This window comes from Pipistrellus kuhlii, unplaced genomic scaffold (genome assembly GCF_014108245.1).
Source record: "Pipistrellus kuhlii isolate mPipKuh1 unplaced genomic scaffold, mPipKuh1.p scaffold_m20_p_2, whole genome shotgun sequence".
Lineage (NCBI taxonomy): Eukaryota > Metazoa > Chordata > Mammalia > Chiroptera > Vespertilionidae > Pipistrellus > Pipistrellus kuhlii.
Window position 1 is genome coordinate 88,353,651 of NW_023425515.1, and position 25,490 is coordinate 88,379,140.

The following is a 25,490-nucleotide window of genomic DNA, read 5'->3' on the forward strand; positions in this document are numbered from 1 at the left end:
GAAAAGCAATGGGAGGAAGGTGGACATACAGGAGACAAGTCATGATTCATGGCCTGTACTGTGTCCTGCCTCTCTTTCTCTTACTCAATACACTCTTTGGTTTTACTGCTGGACAAGAGGAGAGCAGACCAGTGCACTTCTCCTAGCAACCAATATCAGTGAGCAAAAAAGGCATGTCATCTGCTCAAAGGGAAAATGGAAGAATTTGGGGTCATACAAAGCCAGACACATGTCTTTTGCATTTGATCCCAAATTGATTAGGATTGAAAGGATTCAATAAATGCTAAATAATTCTGTTTTATGTGAATGTTAACAATCCATAGAACTAAATATTAGCTTGTCCTCTTGGTATATATAGTAATTTCAAATTCTGGTCCAATTCATTTCTTTCAAGAGTTCAGGGTTTTTTTTTGCTGGTTGTTTTTTTTTTTTTTTTTTTTTTTTTTTTTTTTTTTTTTTTTTTTTTTTTCCACTTTTCTAACATCACCCTGCTTAGTGTTCATGGAGAGTGTCCCTCCCAGGCAGAACTTTGCACCTCCTGGACTATTTTGAATGCAAAGGCTATGCGTAAACTCCTATAGCATCTATGTTGAAAAAGCTTAGCATTACATTCTAAGACTATAAAAGCAATCCTCTAGCTGCCTTATTTGCATGCCATGTTTCGCTGCTGCTTAGAGAGATAAAAAGACTTTCTGAAAAATTGAACAAACTCAGAATTTAAATTTAACATGATGACACACATTTACTGAGTGTTTTGAAAATCTGGAGAGCATTTCATAAGACCCAACTGATGAACATCACAGGTGTTACAGTTTAACATAAAAGTACAATAATTCATATCCTGGAAAATGTTCTTCTTAAAATAAAAGTTGTCAGTTGGATTGTGAGTAGAGGCCAGGCATCAAACAACTCAGCAGTTTATTTATATCTTATAGCCATGTGTGTATGGGGGATGGGAGGGGGTAAAAGCTATCTTTGCCCCAAATCTGTATCTGCATGTTGTACATATTTTCCCATTCTTTTTTCTTTCATTTTGTATTACAAGTTGACACTATTCAGGCTCTCAATCACAAAGGCGGATTGAAACACTTAAAAACATACTTAGCTACAAAATCACCTACCTGTTTTCATGATAGCCAGTGAGGAACTGGCCAGTTAAAATGTGTTAGCACTTCTTTTACGGTGAAGTTATTAAACAGCATTTGTGAGAAGAAAAGAGGTTGTAAATCTCAATTAAATGACAGCTTGAAGATTTGAAAGTACAAGAATCAGATACTATTAGTTTTTAACTCTTGACATTATCACTGCAGTGAAAAAAGTAGTTCTGATGCCATCAAATTCAGTGTTCTAACTCAGTGATTTTCAACTAGTGTGCCACAAGAATTTTTAAGTCATGCAATATCTGACTATTTAGTCAGAGGCATTGAGCTCTTCCTCTCTTTACATTTAAAAAAATAAAAAAAAGACAACAGCCAACACAACAATAACTGTCTAGTGTGTATTGAATCAAAATTATATCAACTTTTTGTCAGATCAGCAAAAAATACATTTTTTTGGACTGCCTCAGAATTTTAGTAATTATTTTAAGTGTGCTATGAAATTAAAAATAAAATCGCTGGTATAACTCCTCACTGTCCATTTTGCATGGGGGGGGGGGGTGTTTGCTGAGGAGTGCTAAGTTAGCAGGCATTTTCTTCTGACTCAGTTTCTCCTACAGTCAGGGACACAGTTGTGTAAAGATTCACATAATAGCTATTGGGTTGATGGCTTCTTCCTGAAGCTGTTGCTATGCAAAGGTATGCTAGAACAGGCAGCTGTTGATCATTTAAGAAGGGGAAAGCAAAATATCTTCTCTAGTTTCATAAATCAACAATGGACTTCACTTTCATTAACTACACTGTTATTTGTCAATATATTAAAGTTAGTTTTAAGATATAAAGCACAAATTAGAATGCCTTTGGTTAGGTTCATCCTGAATTTACATTAATCCTATAAAATAAAAAGGTGAAATGCAAACTGACCATCACTCTAACACACAAGATGGCTGTACCCATGTGGTCAAAGATGGCCACCCCCATGTGGACAAAAGATGGCTGCCACAAAATGGCCAGCAGGGGAGGGCAGTTAGGGGCAACCAGGCCTGAAGGGGAGGACATTGTGGGGGGGTGGGAGGGGCATGCCTGCAGGGGAAGGTATTTGGTGGGGGGGGGGGGACCAGGACTGTAGGGGAGAGCAGCTGGGGGTGACTAGGCTGGCAGGAAAGGCAGTTGAGGGTGACAAGGCCTGCAGGGGAGGAGAATTAGGGGCAATTGTACCAGCAGGAGCAGTTAGGCAGCGATCAGACTGGCAGGGGAGTGGTTAGGGGGTGATCAGGCTGGCAGGCAGAAGTGGTTAGGAGCAATCAGGCAGGCAGGCAGGTGAGCAGTTGGGGGCCAGCAGTCCTGGATTGTGAAAGAGATCGGCCTAAACAAGCAGTCAGACATCCTGCAAGGGGTTCCGGATTGGAGAGACTGCAGGCTGGGCTGAGGGACACCCTCCCTCCATATATGAATTTCATGCACTGGGCCTCTAGTTTAATATAACCCTGAAAACTACATTCTATAATTATCAGATATACCTAAGCAATTAACTATATTATAGCATTTGCTAATATTTGGAAATAAATTTTGTAAAACTTTCAAAGTCTGCTATAACCTTGATTTACAAGCTTTTCTTTATAAAGAAAACCCAAATCAAAAGTTCTCTCTTTTTTCATCTTATGAATATGTTAGTTGGTTATAACTGCCACACGGGCTTTGGACAAATCCTTTAAATTCCAAATGGTTTTAACTGGGTGTTCCTTGTTTAAACTTGAAAAACAGTGTAATGGAACAGTTGAGTTATATTCCATGTCCTCCAGCTCATGTCCAAAAAGTCATGGGACCAAAAATCAGGGAAAGAGATCCCACATCAATCTTTACAACAGAAATTAAAAAGTAGCTATTAACCCCCTCTCCTGAGCTAAAATTGCTATGTGGCATATGGTTCTAGTTACAGTGGCCATAAACTAAGTACACTGGCTTAAGACTAGTGTTTTCTTAGTATTAATTTTTAAAAATTCCATTTATACATACAGTAACAATAAGTACCAATGGTCATTAATGAATGAAAGTGGATGTGAATCATGAGACTAGTGAATGTGGCCTGTCAGCCATATTCACATCATTAAGCCCACAGAAAATACAGAAATATAACCCATGCAGATTGGACAATGAAGAAAGGTTGTTTTGAGGGATGGACATTTAGGGTTTTCTATAATTTTTTTCCAGGTTAAACTTTCTCCTTCAACTGTACTCAAACATAATAATCAATGATAGGGCATTTAACTAAATAACTTACAACAATAGAATTTAAGGCTGAATGAGACATTGAAGATTACAGTCAAATCTTACATTGTAGTGTTTTATGTTTTTTTTCTAATCATTTGTTTTTGTAAGAATTAAAATTATATAATTAATTTAAAAGAAACACTAAAATTGGACTCCAGAACTTCTGACCACCTAATGGGTATTCCTTCTACAATAGCAATGATATTATTGTATTGGGGTAATCTTTTCTGATGTACACACCCCCTCAAGCAAATCTTATTAATGGATAATTGTAAAAATTATTAAACTCAATGTCTATGCTGAATGAAAGAAAGTTAGGTGAACTATCTAGAAAAAAAAATGTGAGTGGAATCTATGCAGTTTGTAGAAAATTAGGAATATTTACTTATAGGCCATTAAGTTTGTCTTATACAAGATTTATTTTCATGGCACTTAATATTAACCGCACCAAAAAAATATATTCTTGATAAAATGTAAATCAGTCAACATGAACCAGAATGCAGGCTTAACAAGCCAGTTTTATTTGTTAACAAATTGCTATTTGTAGTATGCCTCTCTTGTTTACTCTTTTAACTCAGAATACCACTCACTTGGGACTCCCACTTGTTCTGTAATCAGCATATGATGCAATGGAAACACTCATGTCATAAAACGTTTGTTACAATTGTATAGGTGTGGCCACAGATGAGTCCCCTTAAGAGGCAAAAGTTCTTTTTAAAAAATATATATTTCTATTGATTTCAGAGAGGAAGGGAGAAGGAGAAAGAGATAGAAACATCAATGGTGAGAGAGAATCATGGATTAGCTGCCTCCTGCACACCCACTTCTGGGGATGGAGCTCCCAATCTGGGCATGTGCCCTTGACTGGAATCAAACCTGTCACCCTTCAGTCCACAGGCTGGCACTCTATCCATTGAGTAAAACCAGCTAGCGTGAGGCAAAATTTCTTAATCAATCACCTGAAGTATCATGCTTGAAATATTATATAAAAATTATAATTAAATGACCATGTAATACATAATTAACCTGATTTCCAAAGTCCTCTAAACTTTACTTCTATGTTCAGAAGGAAATAGTAAAATTACTACTAATAATTAATATAGAGACAAATAATATTTAAGTGTTGCTTATTAAGTACCTGGTACTATTCAGAGTGTTTTATGTATAATTTACATAGAGAACATTATATTACATATAAGCATATATTTCTATATATGTGTAATACATATATACACATATTTTTCATATATATATATTCATTTATCCCTTGTAGCAACTATATGAGATAGACAATGTTACCATGTCCATTTTACAGATAAGGACAGCGAGGCATGAAAACATTAAATTATTGTACTTGCTCAAATTTGCTCAGCAATGTTCATTGACTGACTGTCTTTCAATAATCATCTCACACTTCTTCCCCTATGAACAATCTATTTTATTATTAAACTAGCCTTTTTGCCTTTCCCCTAGCATACCTATCATCTCCATGGCATTTATCCTGTTATTCCTTTTGCTAGAAAGGTAATTTCCACTCTTGCTGGCTAATAAAACTCCATTTATCTTTGAAGGCCCAGGTTAAGTGACCCATTTAAATATTGACCCTTCCCAGTTTGCGCCAGCTGAAAATACATCAATTCCTTCTCCGAGTTTTCAGACTATGTGTGTGAGCCTTCAACCTCCACCTATCAGATACTACCTTAGTGTTAGTGAACTGAACATCTGCTATCTTCACTACTAAAGAGTGATCTCCTTGAAGGTGGGAACTATTTAACAGGTCATTGTGCTTTTTACAGAGTTCTCGTCATGTTGGGTGTCATTTATAAGAAGGTGCTCAATATCCATGTGTTGAATCAAAGTATCCCAAGTTAATTTTCTTGGTGACATGTTCAGAAAAAAGTTCCATTTCTGAGAAGCTGGAAACAGTGTCTCAAGAGAAACACAGAGCAGAGATAAAACAGCCCAGGACTCTCATTTTAGCTCTGCCACTAAGTAACAATGATATCTGTGGTAAAAGACAGAAATTCTCTAAGCTTTAGCTTTCCATATGTCTAACCAATGACAGAGTTGTATCACAATAATTGTAAAACTTCTAGCTTTGTATTCTACGATTTATATATAGTATTATTGAGGTCTCTGCTACAAGTAACAAGTTCAATTGGATTAATTTCATTTGTAAAATATTACAGGGCAATTAAGAAGACATATAATATAATCACTGAAGGATTAGAAATTAAGACTATTAGAAATTTAAGGCATATAATTATTATATAAAATGGCTTCAATACAAAACATCATATCGAACTCATAAAGGTTATTCAATATTTTATTTTTAAGTTGAATTGAAAGAATAAATTTACCACATAACCTGGCAAGTTAAAATATAAAATAATTCATCTGGTTTGGATCACAGTTTTGCAGTTCCCCAGAAGGGTAAACATAGTATTACCATATGACCTAGCAATTCCACTTAAGAGAAATAAAAACATATGTGCACACAAAAATTAATACATGAATGTTCGTAGCAGAAATACTTATAATAGTTAAAGTAAGAACAACCTAACTACCCATAAACGGATAATTCAAGGGATAAGTGATATGGAATACTACTCAGCAGTGAAAAAGAATGAAGCACTGAGATATGGTAGAATATAAATGACCCTTAAAAACATTAGACTAAAAGTGGTTCTCAACTTTTCTAATACCGTTAACCTTTAATACAGTTCCTCATGTTGTGGTGACCCTCAACCATAAAATTGTTTTCATTGCTACTTCATAACTATAATTTTGTTACTGTAATGAATCATAATGTAAATATCTGTGTTTTCCAAAGGTCTTAAATGACCCTGCTAGTGGTTCTCAACCAGTTGTTCTGCCAGTTGTTCTGCTGTTTGGTCAATTTACATATTAGGGCTTTATTATATAGAACGCCCAGAATAAACAAATCTATAGAGAAAATAGACTAGTGGTTTCTTAGGGCTGGGAAGGAGTAGTCGATAAGGAACATGATGCAGGGTTTCTATTTCTTTTTATATTAAAAAATTCTAAAATTAGATTCTAGTGATGGCTGCACAACTCCATGAATTAAACCACTGCTTTGTACCCTGACAGGTTTGGCTCAGTAGATGGAGCATTGGCTAGAGCAGTGTTTTTCAACCTTTTTTGGGCAAAAGCACACTTGTTTCATGAAAAAAATCACGAGGCACACCACCATTAGAAAATGTTAAAAAATTTAACTCTGTGCCTATATTGGCTATATATAAAGTAATTCTTTTGAATAGGAATCAAATAAACACAAAGAAAGTATTTTATAATTACTTTATTATGAAATATTAAGTAAACAAAATAGTGAAAAATTATAAAATTCTTGTCTTGTCTGCACCTACGGCACACCAGGCAACATCTCGCGGCACACTAGTGTGCCGCGGAACAGCGGTTGAAAAACACTGGGCTAGAGGACTGAAGGGTCCCAGGTTCAATTCCAGTCAAGGACACATACCTTGATTGAAAATTTGAACCCCAGCCCAGGTGGGGACAGTGGGGGAGGCAACCAATCTATGGCGTTTCTTTCTGTGTGTCTCTGACTTCCTTCCATTCTTCCACATCAATGGAAAAATATCCTCTGGAGAGGATTAACAACAACAACAAAAAACTTCTTTGTAAATTTTATGTGGGCAAATTGCATGGTATGTGAATTATGTACAAACATCTCTCAATAAAGTAATTGAGAGAAATATTTTAGTAGCAAATTTTAGAGAATGTATATGTTGACCTTTAGCTCAATGTTTTTAAAATATAGATATGTATATGTAGTTGATTCCTTTAAGCTATTTTCTTAAAATCAAAAGGTCTATAAAGATGGTCCTACCTGCCAAATTCCTGAGTTTATCTCAGTTTATTGTTAGTGATAGTAAACAAGGCCCTGGCCATCATGTTTGCAATAACAGGTAGGGTTTGCAACATTACTACTATCCTCCTCTTAGTTGTCAATTATTAGAGATTCATACATTTGGAAATTAATTTTAGATTAATTCTATCTTGGTACCAGAATAATCATTTCTACCTATTGCTAAAGCTGAAAGGGAAAGCTGTCCTAACTGTAGAAAAAGTATCAGTTTCTAGACTAGATATCGTCATATAAGTCGATATTCCTTAATGCAATGGTCTTGTTATGGCCCATCAGCAGCATCTGAAGGAGCGCCCTTCTAAACACACCCCCCCCACAGCAGTGTAATAAAAAGCACAGCACAGCAGTGTTTGTAGGGAGAGTGACCATAAAAACCACAATTACAGAAAATAGTCTTGGTTAGAATAAGAGAGGCATACTAAAGTAAATGGTCAATTCTATACCTCCTGACAGGTGAAAGGCAGAATATCAAATCACCAGAAATCATGATGTCCTTTGTGTCAAAATATGCATGTTTGATAAACCTCTCTATCTGTCTGTCTTTCTGCCTGCCTCCCTATATATGCACACACCCCAAAATATAAATTAGCCTAGTTCAAATGAACAGTGTTTCCTGTGTTGGGGTAGGGCATAAAAACAAACATTTCAGAAGTACTCCATAAGCACGTTTCATACACTTAACAAATATTTGAATATCTATTGTGTCATCGTGTGCTCCAGGCACTGTTGGGACATTGGAAAACATGACAAAGTTCAGTCCCTGCTATAGAAGCTCAGTGTTAGAGTCAGACAGTCAACAAACATCTCTGTCTATACCTGCGGGAAGTTCTCCATGGGATGCTCATGTTTCTGCATGATTTGCTAGCAGAGGCACTAACTACCCTTTCATTCCAAACTACCTTTTCAAAGATATGTATATAGCAAGCAGTCCTGTGTAACAGAGGTAGTCTGCTTTGAGAGCAGAAGGCAGACTTTTTACTGTCCAATATAGTCAAGATAATGTTTTTCTCCAGGGTAAAGATTAGGCAAGTTTCTTCATTTCCCATTATAAAATACCTGGGCCCCCACCCTCATGTGAGGCTAACCCACTATGTCTACTTAGGACCCAGTGTATTGCCCCCAATGGACCTCAGGGTCAAGGTAAATTGATACAGACATAGAGTCATGCTGCTTGCTGTGGCAGGACTAATGAAGTCCATCATCTCTCACCCAGGAATCTCATGTCTCCTGCCTGCACTCATCAAGTTGTGACAGTCTAACTTCTTCGCTTGCAAGTAGGATAAGATGTCAATCCCTTCACAGTTGGTAATGCACACACAATATACAAAACACATACACACAGGTACTCTATATTTCTAGTAAGTGACAAGTGCTATAAAAAATTAAGACAGGAATAGGGGCAGCCCAATAGTGTAAGGGGAGCAGTTTTAGATAGGATGGCCCATATTTCTGAAGAGATGATTTTGGATAGGGACTTATTAAATCAATTAAAGAACATACCCATACAGAGATCTGGGGAAGTGCATTTCAAGTAGATAAATTAACAAATACAAAAGTCCCGAGTCAGAAACAGAACATCAAAAAGAATGTTCTAAATCTAGGCTCTAGGTGGGGAGTGTGAAGAGAGGAGGTTAGGTAGGCAGAGAGGGGCTTGGACTTGAACTGCCTTGTAAATTGCTGTGAAGGGTTCTGCATGGAAGCCATTAGAAGGTGGAGCAAGGAGCTGCCATGATCTCACATGCTTTTACAAGGTCCTCCTGGCTGCTATGTAGAGAAGAAACTGGGATGGGATAAGGTGCAGGGATAGGACAAGCAGGAATTAAGCAAATGATCATTTATCAGGCTAATGTAATATCCAGGTTTTGTCTAGGATCGTAGTGGTTGAGTTAGCAAGAAACATTTGGTACCTAATTATTTGAAAATTCACCAAAACAATAAAAGAGCAGATGGGTAAATGGATAAATTTATGATAATCAAGTGAAATAATGGTAGAATCGAGGTGGGGATATATTTTTTTTTCTAAAAATATATGTATAATATATTTTTATTGATGGAGAGATAGATAGAAACATCAATGATGAGAGAAAATCATTGATTGGCTGCCTCCTGCACACACAACACAGAGGATCAAGCCTGCAACACAGGCGTGATCCCTTATTGGAATCAAACCGTGACACTCAACTACTAATACCCCAGCTGGGCAAGTGGGGATATCTTAGTGTTCATTACACAGCTCTTTTAGTGTTGCTGCATATTTGAAAATCACAAACACACAAATAAAATTGTTGGTACCAGGATATATTTCAAAAGGTTTTGAAAATTAATTAACAGAAACCTCATTTAAAGTGAAGTAGGGAGGACAGGATGAGAAGCTCTCCCACTCTACCTCCATCATGAGGCACAACAAGGGAAACTGTAATAGGCCTTTCTAACTTCTTCTTCCCCTTTCTTTGTTTTAGCAAACTTTCACAGCCTCACCGTGGTTGCATTACCAGATTAAAATTTCTTGTTGCTCTCAAATAAACCCATTTTGCTGAAGAAATATCTGGCTGAGTTTGTTTATAGTCAACAGAGTTCACTAACAATTTGGATATGGGCTGTAAGTCCCAGCCAAGAATGATTCCTAGTCTGGGATCATGAAAAACGCTGTGAACAGCAATGCCATTTACAGAGCTGGAGATGATAAGGAAAAGGAGCAGATTCTATCCCAGGCTTCAGTTTGATATATTCTTATTAGCTACCGTACAAAGATGTCAAACAGTCTGCTAGATGTGCCCAGCACTGTGCCAGGCACTGGAACTACAATGGTATAAGAGCCAAACTATAAACTCATGGAACTCACAGTCTTCCACACAGTGATTGGGCAATGATAAGAAGTATCAGCAATGAGATGAACGATCTTAAGTATTAGATGCAAATGCAGAAGAAAACACTAAGGTTTGAGGCCTAGATTATGCCTCCCATTAGGAGTAACGTTGTTTTGAGTTACAGATATGTATTTTGGGTGAGAGTGCTACACTTTATTTATTTTGAGACTAACACACTTTAAATGATATATTAGATCTCTATTACAATATATCACACTTTTGACACATTTTAAAAAATATATGGGAATTTCCCCTAAAAGGCTTATGTTTTTGTCAATAATTAAAAAGAAGAAATAAAATCAATATTAATGTATTGATTTAGGTTGATAGGTCAATACCTGGAGATACTATAAAAACAAACAAACAATATTTTCTTTAAAAATTAATCTATAAAATGATACTCTATAAGTTTCCATTGTTTGCTTGAACACCAATCTGTAGACTTCTCTCTGTCTAAACTGAAAAAAAAGAAGATAGAATCTATACAAAATAAATTTCCATAAAGCTATATAGTATTAGAAAGAAAAATGATAAAGTTGAGGACCCAACTGGATATACCCAAAAGTAAAACATTATCAACATATCCCCTTTAAATGCAGATGTTCTAAATTATTATTCAAGAAACAGCCTCACTTATGTTTTTACTCTTCAAATACTTCTTAAATTTCTTACATCAGATTCAAAAAAGAAGGAGGAGAAGAAAATGAGTAGGAGAAGAAATAAGTAAAAGGAACATTTTTATTCCTAATACTCTTTAAAACTAAAATGCACATAGGAAGTAAATTTATCTCCTACCGAATGCAGGAACTACTGAAGCAAATTTTACTGAACACTCATCTCACATACATGAGCTCCCTTCATTATTATTATATATGCATCCAAATGTATTCAATGTGCTTACATATCCATATTTTCATTATCAAAATGCCATTTTATGCAGGCTGCTCAAGGATGAGATGGCCAGAATTGTTCTTTTCCTATAACCGTGACGTTTTCCTCCCTTTAAGATAGTCTTTTTTGATGTTCTAAGAAATCCTTTTGGTTTATGGTCCACATGTTGCCTAGACTCAAAGGTTATTCAAACAAAGCCAATTCAAACCTCATATTACTGCATAGTCCCAAGAACAAATTTCAGGTTACTTATATGCAATTTAAGTTCTGAAATGGACTACATATGGCTACAATAATGAGCCTATTACTAAAAGAAGCACTTTAGCAAAATGTATAAAACTGTATGAGATTATATATCTGCACTGTGCACACACATTATCTTTATCTTCCCAAATACCATGTGTGTCATTTCCATTTAAGAATAGTTAGGGCTGCATATGGGCAAAGCCTTCAATCAGGGCAGAATCTTCAAGTGAACACCTCTTGCCACCACTTAGCTACCCGCATCATCCTTCAGGGAGATGGGGTTCATAAAAGAGAACAACACTGGAAAAAAATAGTTAAGGCTTAGATAAGAAAATTATTCTCATTTTAAAAGTATCCTTTTACAAATATTAAAGTATCATAAAAGTACTGAATTGACAGAATGTATGGGATATAGATGTAATTAAAAGTCTTGTGATGGTTTACATTGGTTCCCTGTAAATGACTGTGAAACCATATCCTTATTTAAAAATAAAGAAAATCTGGAGAACAAAGGCTAAGTTCATTACATAATTTCCTATTAATAGTAAAGAAAAATCTGCATTTGATTAATCTCTATCAAATGAGAAAATCTGCACTGACATCTTAAATAGAAAAGTTTGCCTGTAGTTATCAACTAACTTAACATTTATTTTCTATAGATTCCTACAGATGCACCATACTGAACAATCATAAATATTAGCATGTACCTTCCATGAGAAGGCAAAATGCTAACATTCTTCATATGCCATAAAAATGCACATATAAATAACCCACCAAGCAAATTTCAATGCAAATCTATGTATCATTTGTCACCGAATAAAATTAATTTTTGTGTCTAGCACAAGGATAGTCAGTATATCTTTGAAATGGCACAAGCCTCTCTAAATTTGAAATTCATGGGGAGAATGAGCACACACTTATAAGAAGGATAATAAGTAGATAGAAATCCTGGCATCCTAGAAGAGTAAGAGAGCTTGAAGAGCCCACCAGCCCACTTCCTCATTATACATGTGAGCACTCAGTCCCAGTGTTGAAATAGCCTAGAGGGCAGTGTTGTCTACATCCCAAATTTTCAACAGTCCCCATGGAGAGGCTGTCATCATTCTGGAGTAAACCAAAGGCAATCCGATGTCAACAGTATGATTTACATAGGAACTCACTAAGTGTCCACTGTTTTATTTGCTTTTGACATTTAGATACTAACTGCAAAAATTAGTTTAACACAGAAAAAAAAAAATAATGTTACCTTTTGAATTTCTCAACCCTAGGCATTTTTTCTTTCTTTCTACATTTGGCTGCATGATGGTGACCCAGACACAAATCCCCCCACCCTTATCCTATTAAATTATATCAGAACAAAAGTCCTATGTTGTCCCTAGGGAAGGGAGGAGGTTTGGGTGGGGGAGAAGGAAAGAAAGGAGAGAAGGGAAAAAAGTGAAGGAGGCAGGCTAGAAGGGAGGGAGAACAGGAGAGAAATGATGTCTTGCTACTGCTGTTCCAGCAAGCTGGTTAATTGCATTTGTTTCATATATCTCCAAACACTCTGGTACATTAATTACATTCTGTAACACCAAGCTCTTCTGATTCCCTCTGTCACTTCCACTGAGCAATTTAATTGTATTCCTCCTCGCTCCACACCGTTTCAAAACAAAAAACAACAATAACAACAAAACTGGGCAATAATTCTGTAGTCTAATAAATAGCTTTACATGTATTTCTGGTATTGAAAAATGTAAATTCATGTCTTATGAGAACATGTTACCCAAAAGCTTATATCCAAGTCTTCTCATCCTAATACTCAAACACATTTGGGAAAAAATATGTAATACTTTTTGTAATGGAGCTGTAAATGTATTGTAAAGGGAAATATATTAAAGAAAATGCATGATGAATTATTAGATATGACTATAGATATTGTCACACTATAATTTACAGTGATTAATTCCTAAACATCTACACTTAGAACTGGGAAGAGAGAAGCAGTGTGCCCACATGAATGCCTTGCCTTCTATCGCTGGGAGGCAAAGGCACTTATGTAGCCCAGGATTGAAAACTGCCACTTGGCAATAGGTAAATTCATCTGTATTGCCTCACGTTCATAGAAAGGCTTCCTTTCTGAGTCCAATATATTGGGTTCTGTGCATCGCAGCTGCCAAGAACAAAGTTAGCTCCTACAGGCGGGCAAAAAATAGGCAGTGTCCCAAATAACGAATTTGTCCACAATACATATGCTGGAGGAAAGTTTATGTAGCAACAAGCAACTATGATGGCTCAAATATTTGGACCAACACACCTCCAATTCTTTACAAGTACAGTATTTTAAAAACTAAAGTACTACAATCCCCATTTTTGGGAGGGGGAGGTGGCAAGCTCCAGTCTTCTCCTTAGACCAATTCTTTCCATTGATGTAAAAAATTAAAAGTCCCTAGAAGGTTAATACCAAATGTCCTCTAGATTTCCTTCTTTGAACAAACAATAAAACATATTAATGATTACTTCCACTTGTCATTCAAAACAGCTCCAAAAAAAAGGGAGGATTTTGCAATTCTCTCACAAGAAACTGACATCCAAAGAAAATATACCAGGAAACCAAATCTGAACAAAAGACAGGAGAATCAGAGGCAGAAAGCTGGCTGCTTGACACACTGTCTCAACCTAGAGGGAGAGCAGCCAGCACCTGTTTCCGATCCCATTGTGTCTGCGGCAGGGGACAGAGCTGCCCCCAGCGGGCCGGGCCGGGGCTTATGTTCCCCTGGTTGGAGCCTGGTCCAGTCCCCTTCTGACAGTTTTCTCACTATGATCTAAATTCTTCATTCTGATTTCACACTAGGAGGGCACTGGCCAGCATGAAGGGGATACACACTTTTCCCGGAGAGACCTTGTCCCACATACCTAACTCAATGAACATTCAGTGCAACATCCATTACTAATTTTCTTCACTTGAGTGTCTAAGTCAAAGTTCAGATACAAGAACTAACACCAAACAGAGCAGCACCACCTTAATAGACTCCTTCAAGAGATGTCCTTTAATAATTCTCTTCTAACAAAACTAAGATCCTATCATTTATTGTCCAACTCCTCAATTAATTAAAAAACAACTGTAGGCGACTACTAATGTGTTCCACTTGCAGCTGTTTAGAAACAAAAGACTTAAAATCCATGACCAACCCCCCCCCTCAAGACCCCACACCTGACCAAAAGGGACTTATACATACACTGTCATTTCATGTAGAGCCCACATCCCCCTCAGGAAGAAAGGTGTGCATTTTTTGGGGGGGTGGGGGGAAATAAAAGCATTTTTAACTTACCATCGACGGGAACATATAAAAATCCACAGAGCAGTAGTTGTGTAAACATCAGCCGACTCATTTTGACATATTAAAAAGGATCCAGATTGTTTTAAGAAACCAATCCCAGAGAGCAAAAGTACAAAAATAAGTATCAAAAGAAGAGGTAGGTCCAAAGTTCAGACTTGCCTAGATGCTAATTAAAGTCAAGGAGGGCAGATGGCAGGGTGAGAAGGGCTTAGTGGCGTGGTCCTGGATGGGGCGCGTTCAGCTTCATCCGAATGAGCGGAGGCGCCCCGAAGGCTGCGGAGTTTCCACCCCTGCTCCCCAGATCCCCGCAAACGCAGCCCAGTCGGAGGGGTTATTGGAGTGTGCCAACCCTCCCTCTTCAGGCTCCACTGCCATCCAAAACCAAGTTCTTTCTTCGGAAGTCAGGGCGAGGACAGGAGAGGAAAAAGACCTAATTCCTAGAAAGTGTTCCACAAACTTGCCAGCGCGCTGCAGAGGGCTCGGCCTGCCGGCCCGTGTCCCCACGTCCCCGGCGGCGGCTCGGGGCCGGAGTTGCTCCCCTGAACTTCGTCCCGGGGCCTCAGAGCCGCACCCCGCGGGCGGGCGGCCTCTCCAGGCGGCAGCCTCGCCTCCTCCGCCTCTCCCCTCCCGAGAAGCCCGGGAAGCGTAGACGGCTGGAGGGGAAGGTGAACTCCGAAGTGTGGGGCGGCGGGAGGGAGGAGGAGGGCGGGGCAGGGCTGCGCTGCGGCCACCCCGCGGGCCGCCTCTGGGGACCGGGGAGCGCGGCCGGGGAGCTGGGAGCCCGGAGCCGGAGGAGGGAGCGCGGTCCGGCCCCCGCTCCGCCGCCGCCACCGCAGCGCCTCTGCTCCTCCTGCAGCCGCGGCGGCGGGAAGCCGGAGCGGAGGAGGAGGAGGCGGGAGGGAGGAGGGAGGAAGGAGAGCTGCTAGGAGCTGCCCGGGGAGGGTGGGGGCTGGTGGCGGTGAGCCCTCCACGTCCACACCCGCCACCCTGGGTGCAAGGGAGCCCTGGAGGGACGGAAATTCACAGATTGGGGCGCAGACACCGGCCCACTCCCTCCTCTCTCCGGGCCTCCCGGCCCCTCCCTCCAGCCTGGGGGGCGAGGTGGGCGCCGGCCTCCCTCCCTGGCGGCCCGGTAACGGGCAGGTAATTTTCTCAGCCAGTGATTTCAGGGGAGCCCCTCCTGATCATTCACCCCGCCTTCTCCGGGGTGCCCGCGCGTCCTGGAAACATCCCCTCCTCCGGACCCCGGGCACTGCCACAGGCCGGTAACATCACACAAGTGCACCGGGAGAAAAGGAAAGGAAACAAAACGAAACCACCTTTTGGGGGGAAAGGTTGTGTGGCGCTTCCTGAGTCATTAGAAAGGTACGAGAGAAAGGGCGGGCGGCGCACAGAGGACTCCAGCCTCGGCCGCTGGTGTTTGTTAGCCAAAATCTATGGCTCAGGAGGAGGGGGTGGCATCTCCTCGTCTGTGTCTGGGTTGCCTTCTGACCCCTGAAAGGTGGGATGTAAGGGAGTTGCACCTAAGACGCTTAAAATGGGAGCAGGAATCAGCTGGGCGGTTGTGGGGAGGGGGTACCCCAACCTCTTCCCCTCCGGAGTGAAAGAAGAATCCGAAAACGACGGATGGGGAAAGCGGAAAAGCCAGCCGAGCTAAGAGAAGCTCCAAAAGACCATATTCCAGCCCAAAGATGACAAAACCCTGAAAATGAAGGCAACCCTCCTCCACCCACCCACCCGGTGCACGCCGCTCAGGACCGGGGGTGATTAAGGAAAGACACGTTGGATCAAAGGAATGCCAGAGTCTGCGGTGCCGCCGGTGTGGCCAGTGCGGCCGGCCCACGTGTGATCACAGGCTCCCTGGTAGTTGTTTGATGCCGGTTCTGGTGATTAGAAGACCGGTTATAGGAACTCATGCCATTCAGAGCTGAGCTAAATGCTAGAAGGTGAATCTTTAGTTCCCCCTACTGGAAAATATGAGGAAAGGCTCTTTCTCTTTGATGAGGCCTTTGAGGTCTTGGAGGAAGAACCTTTTGTTTGGTGGGTGCATTTTGCTGTTGCCACTTAATTTAGCTCTCTCCCTTGCCTATTGTGCACCTGATATTGTTTTATAAAAGAAAAAGGAAAATGGCCAGCCACCTTGGAGCAATTAGGAGAGTTCTTATCTTACGGGCACCTCAGCATGCTTGGAAATTACGGTGATGAAACATCCTGCAAAAGAATCAAACAAGCCATTCTTCTTGTGAAGCATTAAGAGTAATTTCAGCACACTTTTGATTATTTAGTAATGGGGGAAAAACAAAACAAAACAATAGTGCATTAGTGTGCTGAATGAAGTTAAATCACTTGAATTTCCACAGCAATATTCCTGAAGATATTGTCTTGTCACTATAAAAAAACAACAAAAGTTCATGTGCTTCATTTTTTCTTCAAAGGAACAAGTTTAAGTTAATACCATGGTCTCAAAAAGAAAACCCAAATTCATTGGATTAAAATTTTTCTTATCTATCTGTAATACTGGAAAATAACTGATAATTCATTAAAGGTTCATTTTAAATGTTCTGATTAGGTCCAGGGATAACAAAGTCTACCTTATTCCTTTAAGACATGTACCACCACACTCAAGTCTCTATCTGTCAAATTTCCTTAGAAGTGTGCATTAAAAATATTCTGAAAATAGTCTTCCTGATGAAATAATGAAGAAATTAACAGATCATAGACTATAAATCACTTAGAGACAGGAAGGGTTATGTGTGGGATGTGCGGCACTAGGTTGGAGGAGAATGACCTACCAAATGTTGCCCTGGGGCAGAAAAATGCTGTCTCATATACTACAGCTGTTCCTGTGTAGAGTAATGACAAGTGACCTCCCCAAAAAAGTTTCTTTAAGAGACATCTCTTTGGTTATATTATTTAAGTGGTATTTGGGACCAAACATCATCAGTTTCCTACTTTACCTACTATAAGTAACAAAGAACACCACTGGTTTCAGCCTGGTGCCACCTTTTCCTCCTGTATCATCTACATTATGTAACAACTAGAGGCCCGGTGCACACAGGTAGGGTCCCTAGGCCTGGCTAGTGATCAGGGCCCATTTGTGGGGCAACCAGCGGGGCAATTGGGGGGAGGCTGCTGGCACCCACCTTGGCTGACCTGGGGCCTGTAGGTTGGGGGCAGCTCTTGCATTGAGTGTCTGCCCCCTGGTGGTCAGTGCACATCATAGCAACTGGTTGTTCCATCAGTTCTACTGTTTGGTCCATTTGCATAGGTTTTTATTATACAGGATATCTATAGAAAAGATAATTTGGATTTTATGTTCTCTGCTTTTCTTGAAAACAAGTTTATAAATGATGTTTAAAAATAATACTTTGGCCCTGGATGGTATCTCTAAGTGGTTAGAGCATTGACCACACCCTGGAGGGTTTCAGGTTCAATTCCCAGTCAAGGGCATGTACCTGGGTAGCAGGTACCATTCCTAGCCCAGCTAGGGTGCATACTGAAGGCCTCCAATTCATGTGTCTTTCTCACATGGATGTTTCTCTCTTCCTCCCCCTCCCTCCTTTCCACTCTCTGTAAAAAAGTAATGGGGAGAATATCATGAGGTGAGAATTAACAGAACAAACAAATAAACAAAATATAATTGGCAAGTGTCTCATTTGATATGAAATGTCATATCAGTTCAAGGAAAAGTGATGATTTTATAAGAATCTCATAACAAGTGATAGTTTAGGATTCTAACCAAACTCTAACTCAGCAACAATAACAGTACTGAAGTAGTAAGAGCCAACAGAAATGTAATATGGACATTAAGTCAAAGGGAAACAATTTCTTGGAGATTTCATAAGATCTGTATAGAGAAATAAGTATTTTTTTAAACTAAATTGAACAAATTTTTTGGAGCAGTTGTTTATGGAAAAAAATAATTTCTCATTCTTAAGTTCTTTTTAAGAGAATTCTTTAAATCTGAACATTCTAGTAGAAGTTAAAAATTAAATTTTAGCAATGCTTTAGCTTAAACATTATTTTTAGGTTTTCATTAAGACAAAAGGCCAGAAATGGCTTAGAAAAGTGAAGCCCTACCATGGCCTAATCACATGGTTTAAGAAAGAAAACTAAATGGGCAGTTGGCTTCATTATTTTTCATACTATAAATTATGTTTTCTTCTTTAAACAGTCACCAAATAGGGAAATGTACATGAAAATCTAAGCTTTTTTATGCAAAACTTGGAATGGTATTATGGGCTCAAAATGTGAATACCAAATAAATGTATAATTCATCTGAAGATAATGTTTGTAAGAGACTATAATTGACCCTAATTTGGGGAAGGTGGTCAAATGGCCTTCTTTATCATAACACTTCTGAGTTGGCATTTGTGGAGGACCAAAAAAATATCATCTGAAGACAATCTTCACAATATTGGATATTTCTTTTCCATACCATAATCCCCAAGGATATAGTATAAATCAAGCAACCCAGTCCACCATTTTTGTTCTTTCTAACATGCTCTCTTAACTGAAGTTGGTATATATAGGCAAATCAAAGGTTTGGTTCACGATAATTTAATATCTACTATCGGTTACTATATTTCAGGGGTTGTTTGGTTTAAAGAAAAATTCATTATATCATTTGATTCCTGTAAGAGCCTTATGTGATTGATATTATTCCTATTGTACAGATGAGAAAACTGGAGGCTAGCTATCTAACCTAAGTTAATAAAATGTGCAATCTTCCTTTGAGTCCAAATATGACTATATAATCCATGTTCCTAAATGTCAGGCTATCTTCCACATCATAGAAGTACTATAACACTTTAATGAATTGCTTTGACTGATCAATTTAAGAGAACTTCTGAAAAAAACAGAGTATAAAGAAATATGTGATCAGTTTTTGCCTTCAAAATTGAAGAATCTTTTAAAGCCCCCAAATCACCACTTATTATTTATTCAGTTTGAATTTTCCAGTAAGATTGCCTTACTGTACTATATAGAAACACCATAATAGCACCGTATTTAGATGAAATGTATGGGTCATTATCTACAAAAGGACACAGGACAATAAAAATAAGTGAAGCGTTAAAAGTTCACATCAGAGGAGGATGACTCATTCCCTCCTAGGTGTTTTTTTTATTTTTTTTAATTACACTCCACCTTGTTCCAAAATTATTTGAGTGAGTCAAGATAAACTGCATTTGTTCTTTTGAAATATGTTCTAAATATCTGATTTCAATCAACTCATTTCCAAGTATTCATTTAATCCTTTTCTCTGAGTAATAAGTATGCCTATAAATGTACCTATATATGATTAGTAATTTTTGTACAATACCTGGAATTATTAAAATATTTTATTTTTAGAGATGTGAGATTTAAGTTGACTAAAATGTAGCAATCTTTCACAAAAATATTTTCTGCCAAATTCCATCACTTGAGATCAAAGGATTTTTCTTTTCTTAAAATTAGTGTGGAAAATCATTTTCTAACTTGATTGAGAAGTTCAGTGATACTTTCAAAGTTAACACAGCTTTTGAATAAATAAAGTATAATAAGTCATAATATCTAGGCATAATTTTTTCAAGTGTGTATACATTAGAACTTAAAATTATTTTTGTATGTTTTTATTGATTTCAGAGAGAAAGGGAGAGGGAGAGAGATATAGAAACACCCATGATGAGAGAGAACCATGGATCGGCTGCCTCCTGCAAGTCCCCTACTGGGGAAAGAGCCCACACAGGGGCATGGGCCATTGACCAGAATTAAACCTGAGACCTTTTAGTTTGCAGGCCGACACTCTATCCACTGAGCCAAACCAGCTAAGGCAAAACCTGAAATTTTTAAAAACACATAAAGGTAACTCAGAATTCATTGATGAGATTGTTCTCTTCATCAATACTCCTCATTCTGAAAGAGTCCATTCCCCTTTCCTCCATCTTGTTAATGAAAGAAACCTCAACCTCTGACATAGTTAAAAAGTAGCCCTTTGGTAGGGAAGATAATCTCTCATCCAGATTGGAAAGTGTTTTTAAAAGTAAGCAAAGTTGTCAGCCTCACAAAAACACAGATATTCTACAAGTGCAACTCTGTCTGTGTGGCCTTGAATCACAACAGGCTAGGCTTCACATGTGCCAATGGTCTTTTTCTGCTCATTATTTTGTCATCTTTATTTAAAGCTTTCATGTTCTTATTTTAGTATGTAGCCTAATTTCAATGATGTTAAATAATATACTTTTTGCTATTTTTACAACACATTTCATAAACCCAAGAAAATCTTTTTGATTCTTTTCCAAACTATTCCAAGTCCATCTGTTCCAATCTGGGCTTTGTGTAATTGAATTTTAGCAACAGATAACTATAATCCTAATAGGAAGATTTATTATTTAAAATCCAAAACAGAACTTTTGTTGTTCTTAAAAATCTGAATTGTAAAGTTTCAGGAAAAGGCTCATAATATCAGTAGGTCCCAGATTTTGTTATTTATCTGCTCACTGACTCATGTTAGATATATTTAAAAATGGATTCTTCAAATTAAAAAGAAGCTGCTTATGCCTCCTTACAGTAATATGATGTAATTAATCCAAGGATACATGTAATCTGATTGAACTGCCTATGGTTCTATTATACAGAAGAACTAATGTGTTTGGGCACAAATTCTTATTCTTTTCCAATATTCAAATTATCTTATTTCTTCCTGATAAAATTACTTTTGACTGCCTGTGGAGTACTTGAAGTTCTTTGTACAACAAATACTAATTTTTTAGTTGTTACATATCAGCAGGGCATCTAAATAATATGATTTTTTTTAAATGAGAAATGTAAATACACATTTTTTACCTTAAGTGATAAAATTAAATATATGGAAGAAATCATTATAAGTTAATAGGCAAACTGCAAATGAAGGGATAATAGAACATATTTCATAACCAAATATTTTATTCGGGTGATATCTGTCTATTAAGCAGTTTCTACTGATTAATATTTTACTCAACAAAAAGGAAAATAGGAATAAGTCATCTTTATTCTCTGGGTAATTTTGGCCTTTTCATTAAATACTAGTAGTAATGTATAAAATATACAGATCAAATGGTTAAGATTGAAAAATGCTACTCAAATTTTTGACAATATGATACAAATTATATAGACTCCTTATTGCATTCATAGGCTTGTTTTTATTTTTAATATACTTTCTTGATTTTAATGGCTAGTTCATTCTATTCAGTAGGAATATGAAATGCAAATACATTTACATAGTGTTTAATATATGATATGTTGAGCAGCTAAATTAAATATTGTTTTTTTAGCAATGAGAAAAAAGTTTCACCAAATCTCTTTTAATTTCTCTTTTCCTAAGATTACATCAGCAGTTTGGCAAACATGATTGTTTGAAGTACTGATTGCTATAAACATGTCAATTAAAATTATGTAGCAAGATGAGCATTGAGCGTTTTGTTTTGTGTTGTTGGTTTTTTGTTGTTGTTGTTGTTGTTGTTGTGTGTGTGTTACTTAATTTTGTCTCTGCAGCTGGTTTAAATCCAGGTAATTACTTACTTATTATTTTGTTTCTCCCTTCTCTTCATCAAATACACACATTAAAAAGACATAATTCAAAGCTATAGGATACCTGTTTTTTCAGCCTTCATTCTAAATCCTGTTTAAATTATATATTTAAAAAGATGCAAAAGCATTTTAAAGATTTCTAGGAACTATCTGACATTCGTAAGTAAACCGTTCACTTGGCATCAGGAAATTTTTGGTCTTCTCTAATCTAACTGGGAGGTAGCATTTCCACTTCATTATCTTCTCCCAAAGAAGGGAAAACAAATGAGTGACTAAATGGGGAAATCCTAGAGCATATTAGCGAAGACCTAGAGCTCTGCCTCAAGTAGATCTGGACTTTAATCTTGGTTCTGTTACTTACAGTGTGATCAGAACAACTGCCTTAATCACCATAAAGCAAAGATAACAATGCCTACTCAGAAGAGTTTTTTGGATGATGCATTTAAAGAACTTTGCACACTGTACATTTTAATTGGTGTCCAACTCTTGTGTCATTGCAGTGTACTAGTGAGTCTCCACCATGATGACAGTGATGAGCTATATGTTAACCTAGAGTCTTTTCTTTTTCTTCCACAAAGAGCTTGGCAAACCTTCCTAGCCTCCCATGGAGTATTAGAATGGACTATGTTGGAATCTGGTCAGTGAAATGCAGGCACTGAGGTTGGTCTCGAAGATGCTTCCCAGGTCCTCCCAGGGCTCTGAGTGTTCTGTCCTTCATTAGAATGCCAAGCCACCAGATGGAATAAATGAGTCCCAGGATAAGCAGGTAGAGCAGATTATCTCACTCCCTCAAATGCTTTAGAATATGAGTTGAACAACAAATAACTTGTAATGTGTTAAATTATAGAAGTCAGTGTTCTTTGTTTTAGTACTTAGCCTATCCTGACAAATATAATCAGTTACTTTGAATATTGCCTAAGGATTGAATGGAAATGTCATTTCCTCACAGGACATTAAATCATGACTAATATTACAATAATACCTAACTTTTAAAAAACAATTATTATGTGAAAAGCATTGCAATAAACTTTTACACAAATGGTCAATTTAATTATCAGAAGCATATGAGGGAGGTATTATTTTTAGCTCCATAATTCAAGGTAGTCCATAAAAACTCAAATTGATGACAAAACTTGGAAAGTTTCATAATTGAAGCTGAGATTCATATCCTGTGTCAGCAAAGTTTATGCTATCACCCAGGATAGGCTAGGTTATTCTACTGTAGCATTTCTCCAATTTTTTACTTTTTATTTTTTACTCCCTTAGGAACATTTTTAGACATTTTTGTCCTAATCGCATCCCCATGTAATTTTTATACCACTTATATTAAAATTTCTTTTTGCCCCCAATATCCAATTGAGGATGCATATTCTACAAATATAAGCAAGTCCAAAATATCAAGCAAAAATGGTTGTTCTTGTTATACTGTGAGTCTCCTGGGCATGCTGCTCTACATCATCAACTACTATTAATGATGCACTCATTTTCTGAACAAATGAAGAAGTGGAATATGGCTGCAACATCCTTTGGCTGGAAACAAATTATACTATTTCTTATATTTAATTACCAAAGCAATACACAAGCCCACCCCAATATCCCTCATGCATGGGAGAAAGCAGGAAATATTGTTAACCAGCCATATTTATACTATCCCACATGTTCACTTCCCGGAAAATTATTTTCTTTTGGAAGGAATTACTCAAATGAATCATGGCAATATGGGTTATTTTAGGCTGAATAGAAAATCTGATTGTTATATGTTCCTATGATGGGTGAGTAATTTCCCTCAGAATCATGTCTACCAAGAACCTCAGAATGTGACCTGATTTGGAATTAGGGTTTTACAAATGTAATTAAATTAAAGTGAGTTCATACTGGGTTAGGTTGAGCCCTAATCTAATGGCTACTGTCCTTGTAAGAAGAGTGAAGTGTGGACACAGACACTAAAGCCAAAGGGAAAAGACAGCTATGTGAAGACAATAGCAGAGATTGTGGAATCCTGCTGTAAAATCCAAGGAATACCTGGGGCCACCAGACCCTGAAAGAGTTCTTCCCGAGAGCTTTCTGGAGGAGCACAGCCCTGTCCACACCCTGACCTTCTAGCCTCCAGCATGGTGAGGGAGTATATTCCTGCTGTTTTTAGCCACCAAGTTTGTGGTGGTTTGTCATGGCAGCCCTAGAAAATTAATACAGTCATTACCTGTTTTAAATAAAAATGGGAAAATAACTAATAATTTTTTTAAAAAATTATTTTACTGATTTTTTTACAGAGAGGAAGGGAGAGGGATAGAGAAATATAAACATTGATGAGAAAGAAACATCAATCAGCTGCCTCCTGCGCAACCCCTACTGGGGATGTGCTTGCAACCAAGGTACATGTACTTGATCAGAATCCAACCTGGAGCCCTTGAGTCCACAGGCTGATGCTCTATCTACTGAGAAAACTGGTTAGGGCTAATAACTTTTTATTTATTAAAAGCCAAGTAGATATATATATATATATATATATATATATATATATATATATATATATATATATATTAACTAATGGTGTGGAATGCTAGGCACACACTTTCCCTCCAGCCCCTGGTCTTGAAGACCTCATGTCCTTCCAAGGTTCTGCTCACCCTCTTCAGCTGCCACACAAAGTTAATTGCATCATGTGTGGAAACCCTTAGCAGGCTCCATGAGTGTATATTTATTTGCTGCGGTTCCAATGAGAACATTACCCCAACATAAAGAAAGACATCCTCATTATCAGATAACACCATCATGGTAAGACCCCTGCTCAGCCTACTGCAGCACTTATAAATAGGCCATGTTTCACTCTAGATTAGATGGTTTGGCTTAGTGGATAGAGCCACAGCTGTGGACAAAGGATCCTGGGTTTGATTCCCATCAAGGGCACATTCCTGGGTTGTGGGCTCAATTCCCAGTAGGGGGCATGTGGGAAGCAGCAGATCAATTCTCTCTCATCATTGATGTTTCTATCTCTCTGCCTCTGCATTCCTCTCTGAAATCAATAAAAATATATTAACAAAAAGAAAAATAAATAGGCCATGAATCAAATGTTGCTCCTCTCCATCCATCCAGTCCCCTCACACCCTCTTTTGTCTTTCCCTCCCCCCCCCCCCCCCCACACACACACACACTCTGCTGGGGTGTGTAAAATGGGATCAGAATATCTACTTCAATCAAGGGCGACGCTTTCACAAAGCCCTCCTTCACCGTCCATCTATGTCCCCAGTCCTGTGGGATCTCTCCCGCCCTCCCCTCCATCTAACTCCCTGCTCTGCCCCCTTCTCCTACAACTTCCTGCCTGCCTCCTTCTTTCTCCTTTGGGGTG

At 38.1% G+C, this 25,490-nt stretch overlaps 1 protein-coding gene across 19 annotated transcripts in view; it reads right to left on the minus strand.

Moving 5' to 3' along the window:
- The window catches only part of ROBO2 (roundabout guidance receptor 2), a 1,761,697-nt gene that overhangs the window by 638,272 nt on the left and 1,097,935 nt on the right, over positions 1-25,490 (minus strand). The window contains exon 1 of one of the 19 annotated variants that reach the window (XM_036444352.2): positions 14,588-15,322. The exons of 12 other annotated variants lie outside the window; for them this stretch is intronic. In XM_036444352.2, coding sequence (XP_036300245.1) covers positions 14,588-14,648 — 61 coding nt within the window. In that variant the 5' untranslated portion in view covers positions 14,649-15,322. Of the gene's footprint in view, positions 1-14,587; positions 15,323-25,490 lie in introns of those variants that run through there. 6 more of the 19 variants (XM_036444348.2, XM_036444353.2, XM_036444357.2 and 3 more) reach the window with 6 other exon arrangements.